Source organism: Chelonoidis abingdonii, chromosome 5 (assembly GCF_003597395.2).
Source record: "Chelonoidis abingdonii isolate Lonesome George chromosome 5, CheloAbing_2.0, whole genome shotgun sequence".
NCBI classification, from domain to species: domain Eukaryota; kingdom Metazoa; phylum Chordata; order Testudines; family Testudinidae; genus Chelonoidis; species Chelonoidis abingdonii.
The window spans coordinates 34,948,774-34,972,680 of NC_133773.1; the positions used below are offsets into that span (position 1 = coordinate 34,948,774).

The 23,907-nt window shown below is 42.4% G+C and overlaps 1 protein-coding gene across 2 annotated transcripts in view; it reads left to right on the plus strand.

Annotated features, from left to right (window-relative positions):
* The first annotated feature begins 1,227 nt into the window (after positions 1–1,227).
* The window catches only part of MANBA (mannosidase beta), a 68,546-nt gene continuing 45,866 nt past the window's right edge, over positions 1,228–23,907 (plus strand). Inside the window, exons 1-6 of one of the 2 annotated variants that reach the window (XM_032782934.2) lie at positions 1,228–1,739; positions 12,844–12,938; positions 13,427–13,532; positions 16,254–16,424; positions 19,392–19,515; positions 22,978–23,153. In XM_032782934.2, coding sequence (XP_032638825.1) covers positions 1,554–1,739; positions 12,844–12,938; positions 13,427–13,532; positions 16,254–16,424; positions 19,392–19,515; positions 22,978–23,153 — 858 coding nt within the window. In that variant the 5' untranslated portion in view covers positions 1,228–1,553. Of the gene's footprint in view, positions 1,740–12,368; positions 12,411–12,843; positions 12,939–13,426; positions 13,533–16,253; positions 16,425–19,391; positions 19,516–22,977; positions 23,154–23,907 lie in introns of those variants that run through there. The other variant, XM_075066222.1, reaches the window with a different exon arrangement.

Here is a 23,907-nt window from a genome sequence, read left to right on the forward strand (position 1 = left end):
GCAAAATTTCAGGCTGGATAGAGAACATCAGGCAAGGCATATGCTCCTTCACGGTGGGGGGGGGGGGGGAATATTCCCTCTGAACAAAATTTGACAAAAACAGGGTGGAGAAGAGAACCAAGGCCCTATAATGTCTATGTAAACTGATCAACAGTGAATTTCACCTGCCTTAGTGTTTCCCAGCTCCAATGCTTTGTTTGGTAATTTACAAATTCCTTGTAATTTTCTATGGTCTTAACTAACTTAAATAATTTTGTGATTTCTGCAAATTTTGCTATCTGACTGTTGACTCACTTTTCTAGACTCCTGATAAATGTATTGAACAATACTGAGCTGACTATGGAAACATGGGAGATACTGCTGTTAGTTTTTTTCCCACAGAGGAAAAACTGATCACTTGTTCCTACTTTAATTTTCTATTAGTTTCTGATCCATGACCCTTCCACTCCTACACTTCTATCTAACCTTTCACTATTACAGTTTAATTTCTGTAACTGTTCGTTGTGATGGACTTTGTGAAAGGCCTTTTGAAAGTCTATATAAATTATATCAACTATTGTGTTAAAGAATTATAGTAGAGAGAGAGAGAGAGAGCACGCTTTCTGTTGGAAAAGCTGTGGTGGTTTGTCCTGTATTGATTTATTTCCATTTATAATAGTTTCAACCACTATCCCTAGTATAAAAGTAATATTGACTGGCCTGTAATGCCTAGCATGATCTTTAGCTTCTCTTTCAACAAAGGTTCACCAAACTACTACCCCCAAGTCTTATGGTATTTTAATGAGACTGTATAGTAGGAAGCTCAGCCACTTAAATTATGACTGACTCCCTCTCTCTCCCTCTCACACACACACATCCCCCACCCCCCTCCGCTGCGTATATTCTACCCATTTGTTACCTTAGTCAACACTCCCACTTGCCACTACCTCAGCTTGAGAGCCTGATAGGGCGAGGTTAGAGACAGATCAGCGCTGGAGCGTCACGTCCAGTATCCTGTGAGCAGCAGGACCTGAAAGGAAGGAAGTGACTTGCCAGCCTGTGTGCATATTTCCAATTGTCACCAGCTGTAACCCCCCCCCCCCTCTGGCACAAGCTGCGGCGCATCATTTGCTCCTAAACGTGTCTCCGAGTAAAACACACAGGGGCAGGGCGCTAGGAGGGCGAGGAATGCAGGCCGCCTGCCCTGCCTCCTGCATTAACCCAGCTCATCCTAGTAAATGCCAGAAAGGCGTCTCCTCCTCGCTCCCCGTGGGCAGCGGCGGTGGCTCTTCTGCACCTGTGCCCCACCGGGTTTGAGGCAGCCGGGCCGAGGCCAGACTCTCGCCTATCGCTCCCCGGGGGCAGCGGCGGGCCTGCAGCGGCGGCGCAGGCGCCCTGCTCCAAGCGGAGTGCACAGCGCTGCCGCCGAGCCGGGAGCTGCGGAGGCTGCAGGGAGAAGGCGGAGACCGGCTGTGGCTCTGCACTAAGCCCCTTCCCCCGCGGGCTTCGGAGCCCTATGCCCCCTCCGGCGAGCCCGGGGGCCCGGCTGGGGGCGGCTCGCGGTAGCTTCCGGGATGCTGCTAATTCTGCTGCTTGCTGCCTGTTGGGGGCGGGGGGTGCTGTCTGGCAGCCCCCCAGGCCCGGCGGTGCACAGCCTGCGAGGGAGCTGGTGGCTGGGCAGCGGGAATGGCTCGGTGGTGCTGAGAGGGGATGTGCCCGGCTGCGTTCACACGGCCTTACTCGGCCAGGGCCTCATCCAGGTACTGCATGCGCGCCAGGTTGCGGGTTGCTCCTCGCAGGGGCGCGACCCGGGGGTTAAAGCGAACTGCGCCTAGGAACCCCCCGCCGACGCAGCTCCCAGAGATGGTGCTTCGGTCCGTCTGTCTGGCTGCCTGTCCGGCTGCTGGGATCAGAGCATCGGGCTAGTGGTGGGGCCTCCCTTGCCCCCCCGTTCCTGCTCTAGGCCAGTGCTGCGGGGTTTAGGGCGTGGGCAGCGCTGGGGTGGTTTTGGTGGATGTGCATAAAAAGAAATGAATAAAACGTGGTGATTTGGGGGCTTTTGTTCTGTCAAATGTAAAAACATGAAATAAAAGGTAAGTAGCCTGACAGCACTTGAAAGGGAGCCCTAAGACCCTGCCTCTGAGAAACATTTACAAAAGTTATTAAAGTTAATGTTTAAAATCAAATTTACACAAGTTAAGAGGGAAGGTACATCTGGGGTCAGGCTTAAGTGATGAGGGATTACAGGTATCTGTTACAAGGTTCACAAAATCCGTACATAGTACATAACCAGCATAGACCCAGATTGGGGTGCAGGAGTTTTTAAAACATCAGTGGATAAGTGGTCTGGGGTACGCCAGCCATAGAATGTATTTAGAGTCCAAGTCAGTATGGGTGGGGTATGTCCCTTGGTCCTTCGGGGAAGGAAGGAAGTGGGTTATTGCCCTGAGCGACATTGTCACCCATGATGTGTTCCGTGTAGATGTCTCTGGACCACTTCATCTGATGATGTCGGACACCATGAGCTGTCTCATGAGCCGGGCGTAGTGTCAACCGACTCTGCACGCTCTCAGCATCAGGTTGTTGTGGGGGTCCCACGCACCCAAGGCTTTACAGTTGTCTCAAACACTGCAAGTTTCACTAGCATGACTGCAGTATCTGGGGCTATTCCTGTAGCAATATTTAATATTTTTTCACATCTTTAATGTCAAAGGAGGCCAAATCTTGCTATATACAGACAACATCACTGAAATGCAGTCGTCTCTGAATAGTCCAAATTTGGTGTTGGTTACACAGTCTGGGGGAGTGCAAAAAATGTGGCCGACAACACTAGTAAAAACGTCTTGTCTTGTGAAAAGCATCCCACTCTTATAGTGCCTTTGATGTCCACTTGGTACAGACAGAACGGAGGTGTTTAAAGCCCCACACAGTGGAGTGCACCTTTATTCAATTTGTCTGCCTCAGAAGGGTGAAATCCTGAATCGACCCTGTGGAAATTTGAGTTGTGTTTGCAGGGAGTTTGGGGATTTCGAGGCTGATGCTTAGTCCACTAAACAACCCCCTCAAGGCCCTGTAGACTACTACAGAATTTTGATAGCATGCATAGATTTGTAGTATTGTAGAAGAGGCAAGTCTTCGCTTTTGTGTTGTACCACGACATACTTCACTACTTTTACGGAATTGTTCATATCAAAAGATTTTCAGAGTTTTTGCATTTTTGTATCCTTTCCTGCTTCTTTTAGCTTTCAAGTTTGGGAGAACTCCTTTCCTGTAACAAAGAGTTCCAATTCTTGTTCTATAAATCAGTGGCAAAACTCCCTTTTCATCCATTCAGAGCAGAAGCAAACCCAGTGTCACTACCAATCCACATGTTTTTTGTTTGGGATTAATCTAGCCTCTTTCACCCAAATGGGGGTTTGTAACTGATTGACTTTTATCTCTGCTGGTGCAGCCAGATGTTGCAATAATGCTGTGAATAAGTCCTTTCAGGGCAATGGAAGCTATGACCAGTGGGTTGAGTCACACATGAGTCACACATGTTGTAATGGAAGACTCAAACGTTTAACTATCCTTTTTTAAATATGGAAATGTTGTCACTAATTTAACTGAATTTCTGTAAATGGACCAATAATTTCAGTTTTGAACGGGAGCCAAGCATTTGGGGCTTAGGCCACGGTATGGAGAAGGGCAGAACCACTGTGCCTTGGTGGAGCCCTGTTTACTTCAGTCAACCTTCAGGGTCAGTTAGTCTACAGCCTTAGGGCTTGTCTACTCACAGATTTGCATGGGTTTAGTTAAACTTACTTATGTGGGCATTTAAAATGGCTTATTTTGGTTGGGGGAGAGGGGAAACCTTTGAGCCATATGGCAGAAGTGGAACTCAACTGCTTGTGATGTGATCTATTCATTGTGGCCAGCAATGTAAAAAAAAATAAATAAAAAAGTTACAAGGGACAGTTCTCCAAATATGTGTAAGGTCTGGGTGACACTGGGTGAGGGGAAAAAAATAGGGTGATTTTTCAGAGGTACTGATCACCTCCTGCTCATTTCAGTGACATTCATTGGTGCTTAGTACCTCTAAAAATCAGGGCACGTTTTTTTAAGGTGTCCAAACGTGAACTTAAGAGCTTAACTTTAGGCACCTACATCTGAAAACACTTGGCCTTGAATCATTTTTCTTTCTCTTTTATTCCTCTCTTCCCCAGAGTTGATGTCCTCTGTCATCATGTTTAAATAGTCAGCCAAATATTTTTTCGGTCTTATTCAACCAAGCAAAATGTATCAACATGTAACTTACGCATGAAAGCTGTATGCTAGCAATGGTGATCCTCTATTATGTGTACTCCAAATATTATATGATGCCATTTCTTTTGGCAGGTGGCTCCTCCAGAATTCTTGGCACTGATGGACAGGGCTCTTGTTTTGTTATATTAGCTACTTCTCTGATTTGTAGAGCACTGTAGTGCAGAGAATTCCATAAATATCTGAGCTCAAGTGTTTATATGTCACAAGTGATGCTTGTGCATTTCTGAAAACAAAATCTGTTTTTACTAGGAACTTAGTTACCAGTTTGTGTAAATTGTTGCATTTGACATTTTCGGATAAGCTGGTATTTTTCAAAGCCACTCAAAGAACAACCATGTCATCCATCAGGTGGTTCTATTAGTTATTATTAATATTACTGTAACGCCTAGGAGCTCTACTATTGGATCAGGATCCCATTTTGCTAGGCATTAAATGGCATTGATTGAGGGAAATAATTGGCTAATATAAATGTACAGTTTTCTATTCAGATGTTTAATTTATCAGGACAGTTTCATACTGCAGTAAAGAGCCAGAGTGAAACTGACTAGTACTGAAAGTTCTGTGCATTCAAATAGATTTTAATTGGTCCTGTAGGTCCCTTTTATTAGAGGGGCCTCTGAACTTTCTTGGGAGCGTTCCAGTTAGGAAGATCCAGTGTGCTGCAATCTAGCCTTAGTGACTACAACTCCCCCAGGGTTGTGCAGGGAACAGGGAGGGATCCATTTTTGGGGGGAGAAGCCAGATTGCTGGTGTGGAGCTCTGTCTTTACCAGGAACTGCAGCTGGGAAGCCAGAAGGTGCTGCTGGGAGCCTGCTGGGGCTTTGATTGACCAGGGTTGGTGGCTTCACTGGAGCCAAGGCAGAGACTTTTGCTGTGCCTAGAGCTGACTGAGGTGGTCCTGCAGTGAAGTAACTGTGAGTAACCCCCACTCTTGTTTGGGAAAGTACTTGCAAGGGAAGGGGGACAGCAGAGATACTGAGTCTGAGGAGAGGCAGAGTGATTTTTCCCATCAAACTGGGGCCCAGAACTGCTGACATTTGGTGAGGCCAACTCCAGTCGTCAGAGGGGGTGCGCAGCTTGTTGTCTTGGCTGGACTGGTACACAGAACCTACAGAGTGCTATCTCCAGCTGCCGATCTACAAATGCACCCATGCAAACATCTAGGTCTCTGAAATCCAGAGGAGTGTGTGCTCCAGGGTGGGGTATATGGTGGCAGCTTAAATGCCAGTTGAATATGTTTAATTTATTACTGTATATTATAATTGTTAATTGGTTTTATTCATCTGCCCCCTGTGGATTTAAATTAGTAGTGACATTTAATGTTAGTCGGTTATACCCTGTTTCTTTACATTGGTAAGTAAAGGTGTGTTAAATCTAATTTAATTATATTGGATGTATATTATTTATAATTGGTATTTTTGAGTTAGACCCATGCCACAGATTATTATTACTATTTGAAGGGGTTTATTCCGGGAAGTTCCCAAGGTACACCGTTGAGTGTGTACAGGGGCCAGCCAGGTGGAGGCACTGCCCATTTTAAATTCCTTTAGGAGTAAGGAACTGCAGCAGAGGGGTGGATAAAGGATTTTTCTTCGAGTGCTTGCTCATATCAATTCCAATTAGGTGTGCGCGTGCCACATGCACTTTCATTGGAAGATTTTTACCCTAGCAACACTCGGTGGGTCGGCTGGGTCGCCCCCTGGAGTGGCGCCATTATGGCGCTGGATATATACCCCTGCCGACCCAACGGCCCTTTATTTCCTTCTTACTACCCGTGACAGTCCTTGGAACTGTGGAGCGCGGCTTTGCTGATCTCCACATCTTTAGCTTCTCGTAATTCTTTGCCACTGGCCACCTGCTCGCTGCTGTGCCTTTCCTGGAAGACAGCCTTCCTTGTTGCTATTACTTCGGCAAGGTGAGTATCTGAGCTTCGGGCCTTGACAGCGGACCCCTCCATATACAGTATTTCATAAGGACAAGGTACAGCTGCGACCACACCCCTCCTTCCTCCCTAAGGTGACGTCCGCCTTTCACGTCAATCAGGACATCTTCCTCCCAGTCTTTTTCTTGAAGCCGCACCCATTGCTTCGGGAACAACAGCTGCACACTCTAGACGTTCGCAGGGCTCTCACCTTTTATATCGAGAGAACAAAACCCTTCCGAAGGTCGCCTCAGCTCTTTGTAGCTGTGGCAGGCCGGATGAAAGGCCTACCGGTCTCATCCCAACGAATTTCATCTTGGCTAACATCCTGTATCCGGACATGCTATGATTTGGCTCACATTCCGGCTAGCCACCTCACCACCCATTCTACTCAGGCTCAGCTTCATCTGCCGCCTTCCTGGCCCATGTTCCCATCCAGGAAATATATCGGGCAGCTATCTGGTCATCGATTCACACCTTTGCCTCACATTACGCATTGGTTCAACAATCCAGAGATGATGCAGCATTTGACTCAGCAGTTTTGCATTCTGCAACATCTCACTTCGACCCCACCACCTAGGTAAGGCTTGGGAATCACCTAATTGGAATCGATATGAGCAAGCACTCGAAGAAGAAAAGATGGTTACTCACCTTTGTAACTGTTGTTCTTCTAGATGTATTGCTCATATCCATTCCAAACCCGCCCTCCTTCCCCTCTGTCGGAGTAGCCAGCAAGAAGGAACTGAAGGGCTGTTGGGTTGGCAGGGGTATATATCCGGCGCTGTAATGGCGCCATTTCAGGGGGCGACCGAGCCAACCCACCGAGTGTTGCTAGGGTAAAAATCTTCCGATGAATGTGCACGTGGCGTTCGCACACCTAATTGGAATGGATATGAGCAACACATCTTGAAGAACACCAGTTACAAAGGTGAATAACCATCTTTTCCCACCTATCCAACATCACCATTGGGATACTCAGGATCTCCTTTAATGTAAACGACATCAGGTGCCCAGGCACACAGGTCAGTGTTGCCAGCTTCCAAGAAATCCAGGGAGGAAAGGGGGGGTTTAGACATGAAAAGATTAAATATCATTGCTCTATACAGCGTCTTTTAATTAATGTCTTTTGAATGGATATGGAATTGAGGTAGATGGAGAGATGTATTAGTAGCCTTTAAAATAGGGTATAAAAACAATATTCAACAGCATACGTTAAAATTTTTATCAGCTTCCCAACTTGTCTTGTAAAAAACATGTCTTTCTATTCTGTAGCTTTTGGCTTGCTATTTAGCTGAAACACATCATATGAATAAGGTGATATTCAGTTAAATGTCTTGTCTGAATAAGCGCTGAAAACATGAATGGCTTAAGGGTGAATTTACAAAACTAGTATTCCAAGAATACAATCTCTTTATTACTACAATCTCTTTATTACTATTAAAATTCACATGAAGCGGTAAATATGTGAAAATGGGCTTCTGGAAGAATGTATAGGTGTTCTGACTGCATTAGTTTCACGGAAATTAAAGTATCTTTGGGTGCAGATAAATATTCTAGCAATGTGACTTCTCTTGTTTCAGAAGGTATTGAAAATGAGAACACCTTTACATTGGATGTAGTGACAATTCACTATTGCAAAATGGGTTTATGTAATGTGAACATGCAAAGCAATTTCAAATTGCATCACAGCAAAACTATTGCAATAGAAAAGACTCCTACTTCTGTTTTTTATTATTTTTAATGTTTAAATCACAAGGAATATATAATGAAATACAAGAATTGTATTACAGGAAGGAGTCAAAAATCAGAGTAGCCATCTGGAGGAGACAAGCAATAGAAAGTATATAGTAGTCATTTTTGCTTTCTTAGGGCCTCAGCCAAATCCCACTTCTGTTTACTTAAAGAGCATGGGATCAGGCTCTCACTCAACAAAAATTAGAAAGATATGATTTAAAGTATTCTTAAAGGTGGGTTTTATTCTGTCAACTGTATTGTAAAGATCTGTCAAAACTGGGAGGGGGCAGAAGATTAGAGCCTATATTCTGCTTCTATAATAAAGACAGGCTATGAGATTTTGGCTATTTTCTAGACTTAAAGGTGACCTGCAAAAGAAAAAAAATGGTTTTGTGCCCCTTTTTATTCTTTATAATGTATAAAGAAGGCTTGATTTCCACCCCTCTCTCATCCCCCAAAAAGCAAACCCGTGGGTTTTTCCTTCTTGTTTGTTACATTTGAAGGTCAGATCCTGTCTAACCTGGAAGGCTCTATGATGGCTAAAGAGTTAGTGAAATGATGGCCTTCCAGGACTTCAGCGCAGTTGAGAGAGGAAGGGATTTTTAGTCATACTGTTTAAAACTGTTTGATTTTTGTGAACACCTTCTTCACTTACTATTAAACATTCTGCAGAAAAGGTATCACTCAACACCTTCACTCCTTCAGTCAGAGCTAACAATATACGTGCTCTGAGACCCCCAGGATGTCCTCCAGTAGATTGTAGTATGACCAGACAACATTCCTGTTAGTTCCAAAGTAACGCAAAACAAAACAAACCACACCCTCAAAAAAACAAGTAGGAAAAATTCAACCGAACAAAAAATCTTCTGCGTTCAAAATCAGTTTAAATAAAAAAATTTACAGATCTTCTTTAAGAAACACGAGGAAGCCTAGAAATTTATTGGATATGGATGAGGTTGGTGGAATCAAATAAAAAGAAAATTTTGACATTGCACAAAGCTCTCCAGCCAAAGGCCAGATAACAAAATTACTATAACCAGTAGGAAATGGAACACCAGCTCACTTCAGATAGGATGCTGTACAGTCATCCAATGGTAGCAATGTTTGGTCCCTGTCAAGTGGAGCTAGATTCAGACTAGTGGTCTAGAGTTGATGGCTCAGGAAACAGAACCCGAGAAATTCCTTACTGTGGATTTTCTCAGGCCTAGGACGCAATGATCTAATCAACCAAAGCAATGGGGCAGGACTGGTCATTGAAAGAAGTTTTGGATGAATGAATGAATAAAATAATCTTGAGCTAGTAATTGCTGCTCTGGGCAGAAAACTGAACAAAACTGCAGCATGTTTAACAATCTAGAAATTGGCACTGATGGCATCAGGCTTCAGATTGCACATATCTGCGTGCACACACATAAAACTGCATGAAAAAATCTGGTCATCAGTGTACTACACATGCTCCTGCAGTTAAAGGGATCATTGCCATGTAGTTTTGGCCCAAGCTTTATTTTTTGTTAAAGGTTTTAGAAAAGCTAATAATAGAATTCGCTTTCTAAAATGTAAACCAAATAAAATTAAAACCAGACTATTCAGATATAAACATCCCCTTGTGTGTCTGCAACTAGATCTGAGTAATTAATACATAATTTGTGCTGAATTGAGCCTCAAACATTTGTGACCCTTTTGCAATTTTCTTGACTGTATTTCTGTAAAATTATTTGCTTACATTAATTATTATTGATCTTAAGATTGTTTGCTTGCAGTTTGTTGTATTTGAAATCCCAAATGTGATGTGTTGGTTAGTTATGATTGGACATGTAGGACGTGGTATTTTTCCATATTCAGCTTGGCTGAGCATAACTCTTAGATCAAATTTTGAGAGTGGTTGCTTGTGTTTATACATAGAATTATAGAAATCATAGGAAGGGACCTTGAGAGGTCATCAAGCCCAGTCCCCTGTGCGGAGGCAGGAGCAAGTAAACCTAGACTATCTCTGATAGGTTTTTGTCTAACCTGTTCTTGAAAACTCCAATGATTTTCATATCTTATTTGTGAATGTTTTCTGATCTCTGCTCTAAACTCTTTGTTCCTGTGAGCATTCCTGCCAGGAAACTCCATCACTAAAATAGTAATGGAAAGTGAATATGAAGACATGTGAATACAGGGACAATTTTGAATTCACTGTTTTTTGTTTGAGGGAATATTTGCAGGAAAATGTTTTGAGCTACCTGCAGAGCAGCATTGTGTTGATAATAAAACTGACTAGTTTAGTTTTAGTCAATAAAATGAGAAGTGCAGAAAGATAACAAACTGCTTAACTGACAAATAGCTTGAAGGTCTGATTGCCCTCTCCTGTAGAAATACCCATGGGAAGAGTCTTTGCCAAACTGTTCTGGGGATACTAGATCTTCTCCCTTCCACCCAAATAAACATAGATAAATAAGGATTTACCCTCTGTCCCTGAACCCACAGAGCCCCAGAATCTTCAGGAGGTCAGGGATATCTATGTGGATGTTTCTGCACCAGCTGTGAAGCACTTGTCATCGTCTAACTCCCAATCTGTGTGGCTCCTCTGGCACCGTTTTGCCAGTACTTCCTCTTCTTGGAGTCTCCCTGAAGAGGATGGAGTGGGGGCCACAAACCAACCACATTTTTTTTTGGATAACACTTTTCAGGTGCCAAGTAGGTCTTTGGGGGAGGAAAGTAATGCACAGACTCCCTATCCCATCCTGTCTTCCTCCAGCTTTGTGCTTCAGTGGCCCCAGGTCCAAATATTGGAAAGGGCATTCCCTATGCACATTTATTTCAAGGAAGTGACCAGACTGTAGGGTTTTGAAATGTTTTTAGAATGTTAAATGTTGTCAGTGCACAGGTAAGGAGGTATTTTTGTGTGTCATATTATTTTAACTTGGTGTTGCCCCTTTAAAGATGACAAAGTGATGAATAACAGAACAGAGCATTCCAAATCGGATGTGGTTAAGGTGGAATAGTCTCCCTCAAAAGCTTGTTTGCTGATCTTTCACATTTGAAAGCAGTAAGACATGACCCTTGTGCACATGAACAGGCATCCTTCTCAGTCTGAGCCAGATTGTGGTCAGAGATGTGCTCCAGGAGAAGGCCTCCACACTTGTATGGCCTGCACGAGGGCCAGTCACAATAGCCATTCCTGCTTGCTGTCCTTGGCAAACAAATTGCCTGAGAGGGGGTAGCAAGGACGCAGGGCCATGCTTCTGGACAGGCCCATGAAGTAGCGTATGTTCTGCTGGAGAACTCCTGAAGAGAAAAATATTACTTGAGACCTATCCTCTCTTGGTGTTCCCTCAAGTGCTTTGACTCTCTTCTGTGCCCTACACACAACTGTGTGTAAATCACACTATCTAGCCTTATATGTTGTAAAAGGAATCCAAGATACCAGAAGAGCCCCTTCAAAGAAATCTGAGTGCAGAAGGACTATTAATATTCATACTGATGTATGAGATGAGAAGAATTGAGTTACATCAAGGAAAATAAAAGGATTGACCAAATTTTCTTTCTCCCAGTTTGAATCTGGACATTCAGGCCCCAGGAATAACTCTTAACATTCTAATGTTACGTAGTGAATCTTGATGCCTCTGTGCTCTTTCCAGCTAAGCTTTGGGTAAAGTACATCAGCAGAATCTACAACTATTTGTTTTAGGAAACCAATTCAGCTGAGAAATTGCTGGAGAAAGATGAGATGCTGTCTCAGCAGGTGCCTCTGATATACACACTGAACTATCTGACATAAATATCTTTCTCATGTTCAGACACCACAGTGAGACTGTTTATTAGCTGGGTTCCACTCTTGCAACTCTTACACTAGTTCGTATGGGTAGTCCCACAGACTTCAGTGGGGCTAGCTGCAGAATTGGGCCCTTAGTATATCATTGTTACTATTATTGCTACAGGGCCATTGTTGTGTGTGGTGTTTACTGACAAGCAGAGGATCAGGCACCTGGCTGTGCACTACCATCTATATCTGTGCAAAGGAAGGTGGGGGGGAAGGGTAAAATGCTACCAAAGAGTCCAACTTCCTCACTGACACTCACTTTTTCCAGGTGTAAGTGGCTGCACAAGGTGCGAGGCAGTGGAGTATCCGGTCCATACACCTGCCCTGAGTTGTTTGCAGTCTAGGTGAGGTACAAAGTGACCCAAGATAAGGAAAGGAACATTAAGGAAAAGGGAGTGGGAATGAGTTGTAAGGAATGTGCTTATAATTCTTGAGTGAGCAGTATGACTAAAAGGAAAATAGCACATTTGTTATCATTACAGTGAGGTTCTCACATAACTGCCTTTTGGGGGGAAGAACATAGGTAGACATTTTAATTTTACTCAACCAATCAAAATGTGTTTCCACTTTTCCCTCCCGAAATATAACAATATAATGTATTCCTATCCTATCAGGAGTGATTGGTGTGGATTTCTGGGGATGTTGCTGTTGTTTAAAATCATAGAGGTGTGTTCACTATAGTTTCTAGAGGTCTGAAGAATCTGTTTCCCTGGCCCTTATCATCTTGTCTGTTCTCTATCCTGTCATTGTGGTGGTGGTTCTGCTGCTGTCTCTCTCCTTTCAAATTGCTACTTCTGTTGAATTGTTTCTGTTTTCAGCCCAGCAAAATAAGGCCCAAATCCTGCTCCCCTTACTTCTAAACATGAGTACAGCAAGCAGGATTGACCTATATACAGTTAATGTCAAAATGTTCTAAAGCTGTTGCTTTCACATAGCACTTCAGAAGTGGAAGAAATATCTGTCCTCCTAAAGCTAACCAAAATAAGATAATTGGATTGTGCACTTGCAGAAGGTCTGAAAGAAGATGACTCACCTACTAGATAACAATATTCATTTTATTTGTGTAACACTGCAGTCTTTTTTGTTTGTCTATCAACAGGATCCTTACTATAGGTTTAATGATCTGACCTACAGATGGATCTCCTTGGATAACTGGACTTACAGCAGGACATTCAAAAACCCTTTTGATGTCAGGTACGCAATAAGAATAGTTTTATGTTATCTTCCATACAGAAATGCTTGTTGTTAAGCAGTCAGCCCCAATCCACCTCCTTCTTTCAGATGTAATAAACCAAATTCTGTAATGGGATATAACCTTCGGCCTGTTGCTAAATGTCACTTAGTGGGTTTCTTTATTTTTTTTTCAAGATTTTTTTGTCAAAAAATAGTGTACAAATTGCCAACTGCTGAAATGTAATAACGAAGCTGATAGGAAGCAAGCAGCCACACATCTGATATCTATTGAACAAGGGATGTTGTGCTGTATTGTGAGTCTGATCCATGGCAGCTGTCATTTTAATTTGAAATGATAAAGATGGCTACTCTGAGGAAAGTATTTTTGTAACCCATTGAAACAGCTGCTATTCAGAATACTGGGGACATAGATTTCAGTATTGACTCTCTCATGTGTAGTTAATTCAAAGTACCCTAATAATTTTACATTCCTATGTCATCATTCATAGCAAATGGCAGAAAGTGAATTTGGTTTTCGAGGGAGTAGATACAGTAGCGCAAATCCTGATCAATAATGTCACTGTTGGGAGAACGGACAACATGTTCAACAGATATGTGAGTAATGCTGGTATTTCTAAAGGCAATTCTACAGTTGTCTCAAAGCACTTTTCTGCCAAGCAGTTCGTACCTAGACAAGGACACAGTAATGTCCCCAGTGTATTCAGTCCAGAGTAAAATGTAATGGACTAGACTGGATAATATGTCATAGGGTTTGAAACGTCTTTATCTGAGAGCCATACAGAAAGCCACCTCAGTGCTGGGAAGGGGAGGTGCATTGGCTTCCCAGTGGGAGCAGGATCAGGCTTAGAGAAGAACATTTAATGTTGTAATCTAGAAGAAGTATGGAAAGAGGAACAGTTTACCTAATAATATAAGTCTTGCTCCTTGGAAACTGTCACAGCTCTAAGAAAACTGAAGCTTAAAATAGTTATATTAGCTGGAAATCTGCTTACTAATTGGTATTAGAATGCTGCTGCTTTACATGTGAATGCTGAAGTGTAAATGCATGCAGTGTAAAGCTTACTTATAAATGTTTGTATGCAGTTTCTTTCTTTAGCTCTTTCTTTCTAATATCGCATCTAATTCCGAGGCCTTTTGATGTCATTGTGTCCTCTCTTTGGTGCTAGTCTGTATCAGTATGACAAGATCAGGTACAGTCTCATTTTAGTATTGTCATAATCATACAAAATAATTTTGTAGATTTCAATTATAAGATTGTGCTGGATGCTATAAAAACACTTAATAAAATACAGTCCCTGCTCCAAAGAGCTTACAGTATAAATAGATAAAACAGACAAAGACTGTGAGAAAGGAAAGCCTATATCCATTTTATAGATGGGAAACTGAGCCACACAGAGATCCTTAGTTTCTTCATGTCTCAACATTTACCTTCATGGCTTTAGAGAAAAGGTGTCCTATGGTTGAGGCACAGAACTGGGACTTGGGAGATCTGGATTCTGTTCTTGGCTTTGTCCCAGACCTGCATGACCTGGAACAAATCAAATAGCCTTTTTGTGCCTTGGTTCCCTACCTGTGACATAGGAATATTAATTCTTCTCTCTTTCACAGGTTTATTGTGAAGTTCTAGTTAATGTTGGAAAGTGTCAAAACAGTTTACAGATGGAAGATGCTGTAGAATTACAATGTATTATTATTATTCAGTATTTATTTCTGGATCTTCATTTTGGTAGGCCACTTGTAGCATCTGCTTTGTGAAGTGACTGCATAAAGTAGAGTTGAACAGACTAGGACAGAGCCAAGGATTGTAAGACTCTGGCAGTTACTCTATTCAGTAGCTCCATTTGTAAAATACTTTAGTGGTAAATCTATTCTGTGGAGGCAGCTTATGTTGTAATTTGTTGTGTGGTGGTCTGCTGCCTGGTCAAGGACAGTGGTTACTGATTGTGGAGAGGGACAGGGGCACTTCCGCTTGGTAGAAATTCAAGAACAAATAGCAGGCATGCCACAAACTAATAGTGTGGAGAAAACACTAATAACCAATTGAAATCTTTGTTTTACCAGGTGAAATTAAATTGAGGGGTGGGTATAGTGGTGTGAGCATAAGAGTTTTAAAACTGAATATGTACCTTTCTGTCCATCCACAAATAGAGGAGGGTCCAACACTGTGGTGGGCAAACTTTGTGGCCCAAGGGCCACACTTGGGTATGGAAATTGTATGGTGGGTCATGAATGCTCACAAAATTGGGGGTTGGGGGGCAGGAGGGCTCTGGGGTGCAGGCTCTGGGGTGGGGCTGGGGATGCAGGGTTGGGGATGCAGAAGGGTGCTCTGGGCTAGGACCAAGGGATTTGGAGGGCGGGGGGGATCAGGGCTGGGGCTGGGGTGTGGGAGGAGGTCGAGAGGCAAGCTCTGGGCTGCAATTATCTTAAGCCGCTCCCAGAAACAATGGTATGTCCCCCCTCTGGCTCCTACACCACCCCTGCGGCTCCCATTGGCTGCAGTTCCTGGCCAATCAGAGCTGTGGGGGCGGTGCTTGAGGTGGGAGCAGAGTGCAGAGCCCCCTTGCTGCCCCCATGCGTAGGAGCCAGAGGGCTGACATGCCATTGCTTCCAGGAGCCGCGCGTATTGAGGCAAGCCCCCGACCCCACTCCCCAGCGGGAGCTTGAGTGCTGGATTAAAATGCCTGGAAGGCCAGATGTGCCCCCCGGGCCATACTTTACTTTGCCCACCCCATGTCTAACAGGTCAATAAATAAATCTAACAGAGAGGTCTTTGCTCAATGCAGAGATGCTAGTGTATATATATTTTAGAGATGGGAGTGGAGGGATGGGGAACCGTACTATGCCTCAGCAGCAGAAGATTGTATCAGGTACAGCTCAGTACTCACTTTACCTAAGATCAGGCTCTGAAGCTCAGCCACCCTTCTCATGCTTCATAGTCCAAGCTACATCTTCAAAGTGTTGTCTGCATAGCTATTTTTAGAGTGCTAGTGTGAACCTGCTAGCTCAAATCTGTCAACCTGGGCTGGGAGGCTCACTTCTGCAGGCTGTATAGACATACCCATAGACTCCCATTGATTGTAGTGGGGCCGAGGGGGTTTCCCAGAAGAAGCTACACGTAGGATTTAGTGTGCCTTTTTTCTTAGTTTGAGAAGTATTCTAATTTTATTTTCCACCAGTCCTGCAACCTGTAAAGACTAGTTCACAAACATATTCAAATAATATCTATATGGTCTAAAAGGAATATGTCAATCTTTATAAAGCTCACAGCTAACCATCAGTGGTATACCGTTTTGTTTTTGTTTTTTCCTGGTGCAGAGCTTTGATATTACCAGTGTAATCAAGGAGGTCAATTTTGTTGAGGTCCGTTTCTTATCAGCCATTTCATATGCAGCAAAGCAGAGCAGATCTCACAGAGCATACAGTGTGCCTCCACAGTGCCCTCCACCTGTGCAGAAAGGGGAGTGCCATGTTAATTTCATCAGAAAGGTAAGAACAAGATCATGTGTGTATGTGAGTAGAGGCTTGGATGCAGGAATGCACTATGTACTGTCATAGTAAATGCATTCTGAAACCTCTGGTGTAATTTCATAATTGGGGCATATTTTTCATAGCAAAAAAATCCCATAATCAAAAATATAGATCTACTCTGTAAGAAGCATAAAAAGGCCGGGGTATCTATCTGTGTGACAAGAATTTTTAAAAGGTTATTTTTGTCAAGATGTCAGCAAGCAGACTGACAGCCAGAAGGGTTGTCATGCATCTGAGGAAGTGGGTATTCACCCACGAAAGCTCATGCTCTAAAACATCTGTTAGTCTATAAGGTGCCACAGGATTCTTTGCTGCTTTTACAGATCCAGACTAACAAGGCTACCCCTCTGATACTAGCCAGAAGGGTGTTTCTGTGGGGGGCAGATTGTGTAGGCACTATCAATCTATCCACTGGGTGAGTTTAGCAAGGAATAATGACAATAGTTAGCTGTTCTGAGTGCTAGAGTTTATTGCCAAGGCTGTGGAAAATCTCAGCCAAGCAGCTTTGTCAGTGTTTGCCATTGCTCATGTGCTATGCTATTTATACTGTGCAGCTCTGGCATGTACCGACAAGAGTTATCTAATGGAGAGCCCACTTTCATCTTAAGGTGTTGTGAAGTGTGATTTTATATATATAAAATCTGTAATTTTAACTTTAATATATATATTAAACTACTAATATATATTAGACTAGCACAAAACTACCAAAGATGGGAAACTGTAAGTCTTTAGTGCATGCTGTTATAACTACGTGTGGCAGAATATCTTCTGTGTAGGATCTCACGCTGTTCTGAAAGAGCCTTGCAGTAATGAAGCACAATTGGGAAAATAATGAGTTTCAGAATTGCCTTTCCTTTGTTGGTCTGTCACAGTTTAAATGCCTTCCCTGCTAAGTGACTCCTGTATTCTCAACAGAGACCTGCGGATCCTCCATTTTCAATTACCTCAGACAACATGCCCAGAATCCTTCTGACTTGTAATTGAATGTAATTCCTCTGGAACCTGTCAACAGAGGGCTTGGTGCCTTGTTCCCCAAAGCACTCAGTTCCCTTCTCTTCTTGGAGCCAAGGAAGACATTGCCTTCACAACCATTGCAATCCCTATGGACTGCAATTAGAACTATAGCAGAACTAAGCATTAATCTCTGGGCCAACCCTGATTATCCTTGGTATGGTTGAATTTGATACCTAAGTGGGGAGAAGTATAGGGGGTTCACTTTTATCATGAAAGTTAATTAAAACTTGGAGAGTTGTTTAATCCTGCAGTGTCCATATGTTGTTTCCACTATGTTTGTTAGAAATCAGTCTGGAGGGGAAGGAGCTTGAACAGCTGTAATCCTATTTATAGAGGTGAAATTTCTAGGAATTACTTTTATACTTTACTAGGTTATATATTTAAACTAGTAAGACTTGAGGAAAGTACCTTTAGTGATTTTATCCTCAAAGGAATTGCATTACTCTACTTGCAGATTGCTTGGAATGTTTCCTAAAACGGCTTTCACTTCAAACATATGGGTATAACAGCAGACCTGCCACATTTGAAAATAAACAAACACATCATTTTTAAAGTTCATTTGAGTCTTACCATTTTAAAGTAATGGAACACTATGTATATGTGTATGAGATTCAGTATTAAGAATATTAAACTCATCTAAAGCTTCATGGGAGTCTTGTGGCCTAATCACCCCAAGCCCACACTGAAAATATACCTTTTAATACTTCAAGATGAGCATGTTGCTCTAGTGGCTTTTTTACAATAGCTGGTGAAAATATAAGGGATTATATTAATAAACCTTGACTGTTTATCAGTGATACAGTTTTTAAAAAGAAAAAGCCTTTTCCAGTCAGGACTGTTTTCTAAGAACTGGTTGTCCCTGCTGTTAAATTTGAAATTGGTTCATTGCCTTCTTCCTAGAAGAAGCTTTTGCAACTTGATAGACATGCAAGCTGACTCCTGTGATGCAGGGAATAGGCTTGACTAACACACTGTTGCTTGCCAAAATTAGTATGCTTCAGCTGTAAATTATTGGTCTCTAAATTTAGAGTGGTAGGTCACTGCACAAGACTTTAACAAGATCTATTGTATTTGCATGACGGGGAGGACATTGTGGAGCTTGGAAGTCAGCTCAATAGATGTCTTAAAGGGATGCTGTTGACTAAAAATCTAGTCAGTTTTTAAAAATAAATTGAAAGTCGTTTCAGATTCTGTGCTTGGCCATGAGTATTTAATTCTGCCAATTTGTGTAGTTACAATGACATTTTCCTATTTTTTAAACGTGGTTTTTTTGTTTGTTTTTTTGTCTGCCTTTTGCTATATGAAAGAACTGTGCAAACAAAAGGGAAAAAGAGTGAACTTGATTATACACAAAACTCACCAAACAAACACACTGAATCTCTGATCTCTTTCAGTTACACTAGTCTGTGTTACTGGTAACAGTAGTAGACATAACATTTTCATGCTCCTGTGATATTTGGTTGATAGTGTCCCTTTAAATTTTTGTAAACACCTTTATACATCAATGTGCTATTCCTTTCTTTGTCGCTTACGTTTAAAATTAAAGGTTGACTTTAAGACTGTGGAAGTCAGAACTGTTTTGAGAGTAACTGCTGGTTTGGTGCTATTGAATTTTTTGCTGTTTTTTGTGTTTTTGTTTGTTTTTCTTTAAGGGAGGGGGTAGTTGTGATTTTGCTCTTCCACTGATTTTGTATCGTTTTAACTCTCAGCAGATTTTAGCCAAAGAGGAAGGAAAAGATAGTGTACGTTCTTCCTGAGTTATTGGAAATTGGAGAACCTTTTGTTTGGTTTATAGGAATATTTTATTTAGATACAGTAGCTAATTTTTATAAAAAGTCTGTTTATTTTCTTGAACAATAATAATTCCTATGTGAAAAATACATACTTGTGATACATATTTCTGTATTCCAGGAACAATGTTCATTCAGTTGGGACTGGGGTCCCTCTTTTCCCACTCAAGGAATTTGGAAAGATGTTAGAGTTGAAGCCTGTAACCTTTGTCACCTGATCTACTTCACTTTGACCCCCACCTATGGTAAGTCATGATGATATTGCCCTTTATTCTTATTTCACTTGAGAAATACAGCCGTCTTATTCTAAGTTCAGTTACTTAGTAATTGGAATAGGAACACAAGAACTATTTTTTGTTGTTTGTATGGACAGTGCTGAGTACAATGGAGTCCAGATCTCATTACAGAAGTATAAATAATAATGGTAAAATTATTAAAAGTCCAGAATACAAACTCTGTATTGCATAAAGAGATCAGCATTGCATCAAAAAATATGTGTGTTAGGTTTTTAATAGTGATTTATCTCTGTCCTAGAATCATAGAATATCAGAGTTGGAAGGGACTTCGTGAGGTCATCTAGTCCAACTTGCTGCTCAAAGCAGACCAGTCCCCAGACTTCCCATATAAATTGCTCTCTTTTCTCCCCTGACTCTTACACTTTCATTTAAAAAAACCCAAACAGATAGTGCTGCTGTTTGAACAGTAGTTCTGTCTTGAGTGGACAAGTGCATGTCAGCACAGTTTCAACAGTGCTGAAATTTCAGGGCTCGTGGAAGAGACTGGAACAGAAAAGCAACTATAATGTGCAAGGATTGTTTTTCTCAAGCTGCAATTTGAGAGGACTTTCCATTGCATGTTTGCCACCTGAGTTTCCTTGCCTGGCTCTGCCATTTGTTTGTCTTTCATTTGTACTGAAGATTGTGGAAGCTGAACAAAATTAGTTTATTTTCTGCTTCAGCTGTCTGCAAGTGTAATGCATACCAGTAGAGACCACCCACACTACCCTCCAGCTCCACACAAGACTCACTTAACATAGAGTGGGTGGGTAGTGTGCCTGCCCTCTTCACTGGCCTGAATTTCACGCTTTACGAAGAAAGATGTTGTGTCTAAATGGAAGGGGAAGACGTCACTTCCCTGGATGCTTTTATAGCTTCCAAAAATAGCTCCAACTCTCAGCCAGAATTAACCTAGTTGAAATTTCAATGGAAAGCCTCAGCATAGACTCAGTACAGCTTCTGGGAAGTTCAGATATGTAAGTGCTGCCTGGTTCCTCCCACGTCCCCACAACTCCACCTACTGGCAGCCAAGGGATGGCTTGTTGCGTAAGGCAGCAGAGCCCTCTCATTCGGCAGACAAAGCTTTCGGAGTCCAGCCTGGTGACTGAGCTCATTAAAATTAAGGGGCTGAAATTTGGAAGAATAAACAATGAATCAGCAACTTGTGCTGTGTTGAAACAGCGCAGTCACTTGTGTTGCTTGCCAGATTGTTGAGTCATAGCCTCCTGAGCACTAGCTCTCTAAAGGAGCCCTTGTTCCCTTTTTTCGCCATCTAGTGCCTGGAGTTCAGCAATTACTTGGCCTCTCATGCCCGGGGAAGGGAGGGGGAAAAGTGCATCTGGGGGAAAGTTGATGTTTTTGACCTTTATGTAGTGTCTCTAACCTTGATTTTCCCCATCCATGGCTCTCATTGACTTTAATGTGAATTTTGGGTGCTCAGCACTTCGGAAAATCATGCCCTCTGTGCAAGTGGGATGTCAGCTTTGGGCCAAATTCATCCCAATGAATTCTCTTAAGCCAGTAATTCACCAGGGTTGAATTTTTTTTTGAGAGAAGCCGCTTTCTCTTTTATCCCAGATCAAAATGGAGATACTACAACTTAACTATCAGAAGGAAGTAGATATGATACACACAGAGAGGAAATTGGCAGTTAACAATGGAGATTAAACAAAAGGGTTTTATAGTCCTGTTTTTTCAGTGGTTCTTGCATTGTTATATTACTGTACAGGCAGAATGACCAGTGGAAGAAACACAAGCAGGAAAAATGATTAGACCAGTGCAAATTTTCTTGTAGTAATAATAATAATAATAATAATAAAATACTAAGTCTCCCGTGTTTTGGTTTGCCTTTGTGCATGCACAGTATTCAGCTGTGTTTTGCCAATATCTTTGTTACAAGAAAAAGGGTAAGAAATACACGGCCACAGCTGAGACTACTACAGGAACACTACCAGGTACCTCCATTTGCCATCACTAGGCTCTGCTGCCCCACACCCGCTCCAAGAGGGTTGACCCCTGTGAGGAAGTGTGTAGACACACACACACACACACACACACACACACACACACACACACACACACACACACACACACACACACACACACACACACACACACACACACACACCCCCCCTTAACAGGAGTCCAAAGAGCTGCATAGATGTTCATCGGTTAAATTTGAGAACTCCACCAACAGGAAGCATATTCAGCTGCTTTATGCAAAGTAAAGGAGTAGACAGCCTTTGGATGTACATAACTTAATTACCCAAAGTTAACACATTAACAGGAAGTTTCAGCAAACATTAGTTGGAGATACCCCTTTTACCAGATTACCTTATTAATGAATCATTCTTTAAGCAAGAGAACACTTTGGCATAAGTGTGGAGAGATGCAGACAAGTAGTTGTTAGCATGTTTCGTCTAGCACGCTTCAGTGACAAAGGAGAAACAAGCACACGAACCCATCAGGTTTGGACACAGTGGGCCCAGTTCATCCCCAGCATAACTCAGTTCATTTTATCTAGTGGCATGGGGAGTAGGGATGCCAGGTATCTGGTTGTCTACCAGAAAGTCTGGTTGAAGGGGGACCTGTACAGTGTCCAATCATATGTACCAGACACCAAAAGTCTCAGTGCCGTGGGTGGGGGATAGGTGCCGGGTCATCAACCTGCACCAGTCCCTGCTCAGTCAGGGCCACCTACCTGCGTCTCATGGGCAGGCAAACTCTGCATCAGGGGCTCCAACTGAGGGCGGGAGGGAGGTGGAGAAGATCAAGCAAGAAGGAAAGGGATTTCATTGGCTCGAGGGAAGAGGCAGAGTAGGGGCCTGGCCTTGGGGATGAAAAGGTGAAGCAGGGGGCGGCAGGAGCTTCCGACACTCCTGCTGTAGTATCCGTTTTTCAATAATTAGAAAGTTGGCAACATTAATGGTGGATGAATTTGGCTCATTTATTATTAATACTGGTTTTTTTGAATAGACAAAAGTGATTGTGTTGCCTTGTGATTGCAACCTTTCCCGAAGAGGCTTGTGCTCATATGAATACTGACAAAGCAAACATAATGACTGTGGAAGTTAAGTGGGAAAAGTTCCTTCTTAATGTAAAGAATGAGAAGTTCATGCTCTGTGTTGTACAGAACTTTCAAAGGTTGTGTGTTGTTTAGGAATGGGGGAAAAAATGAGTTACAAATTTCCATTACACTGTGCATAGTCCTTGTCTCAATGAGCAAATGTAAACATAGGTATCAAATTCACTAAACAGTGAAGCGTAGGTCCTGTTCGAAAGCCAACTTAAAACAAAATTGTTGCATTTCTTTTGTGTGTGTGTGTGTGTGTGTGTGTCTATGTGTAATTGTATCTTTTAATAAGATTAGGGACATGTGAATTAGTATGTATAGAAATATAAATAAATACTTTTTTTTTTTTTTTTGCTTAGTGAAGAGTGCTCAGCAGTGGAGTCTTGAAATAGAGTCTGTTTTTGATGTAGTCAGTTCAAAGCCAGTTGTTGGTCTCGTGACAGTGAACATTCCTAAGTTGCAAACACAGCAAACATATACTACAGAACTTCCTCCTGGAGAAGCCAGAATTGTGCTGCTTGTAAACATCAATAAGGTGAGGGGGTGAATCCTGAACAGTCCCAACTAACAGAATGTTTCCTTCTGGTTGCTTGAAAGAAAATGCAAGATGTTTCCAGCACAGTTTTAATTTTCCTGTTCACTTTCCTCTTCTCTGTTGTGTTGACTGTGCCTGACGCCTTTTAGGGCCGGGGAACAGCTCTCTTACCTTCTCACAACTGACTCCTCCATTAGGACACCAAACAGCAGTGTGGATGGGATATGTGACATTTCACTCCTAATAAGTGAGAGACAGAGAGAGGTCAATCATCTCTTGCTTTTGTTGGCCAGGAAATCGTTGTGCTGGTGTTAATCCTCGAATCACTTCTTTCTGTAGGTATATATTGCGCAGATTATCCCACATCTGCCTACTATGGGTTTCTTTCACCTTCCTGTGAAGCATCTGGTACTGACCACTGTCAGACAGGATACTGAACTACATGGATCTCAGGTCTACTCCAGTATGGGGATTCTGTGATCCTATATGATAGCACTATTTCCTGTCCGAGACCATTGTTTTCTGGGCAGATTGGTACTGTCGTAGTCAGGATGGAATATGTTTGGCCCTTAGAGGAGGAGGGAAAAGCATAACTCGTACAATCAATAATGATACCTTTTGGATACCTAAGGGCAAACGAGTCATATATAGAGTTTAGTTAGCCGGGAAGACGGTGCAAAATTAGTGAAGTTGCACCTCTTTCACTAGTTCTGAATTTAGTCTCTTGAGTTGAGGGATCTTTGAAGACATGTGG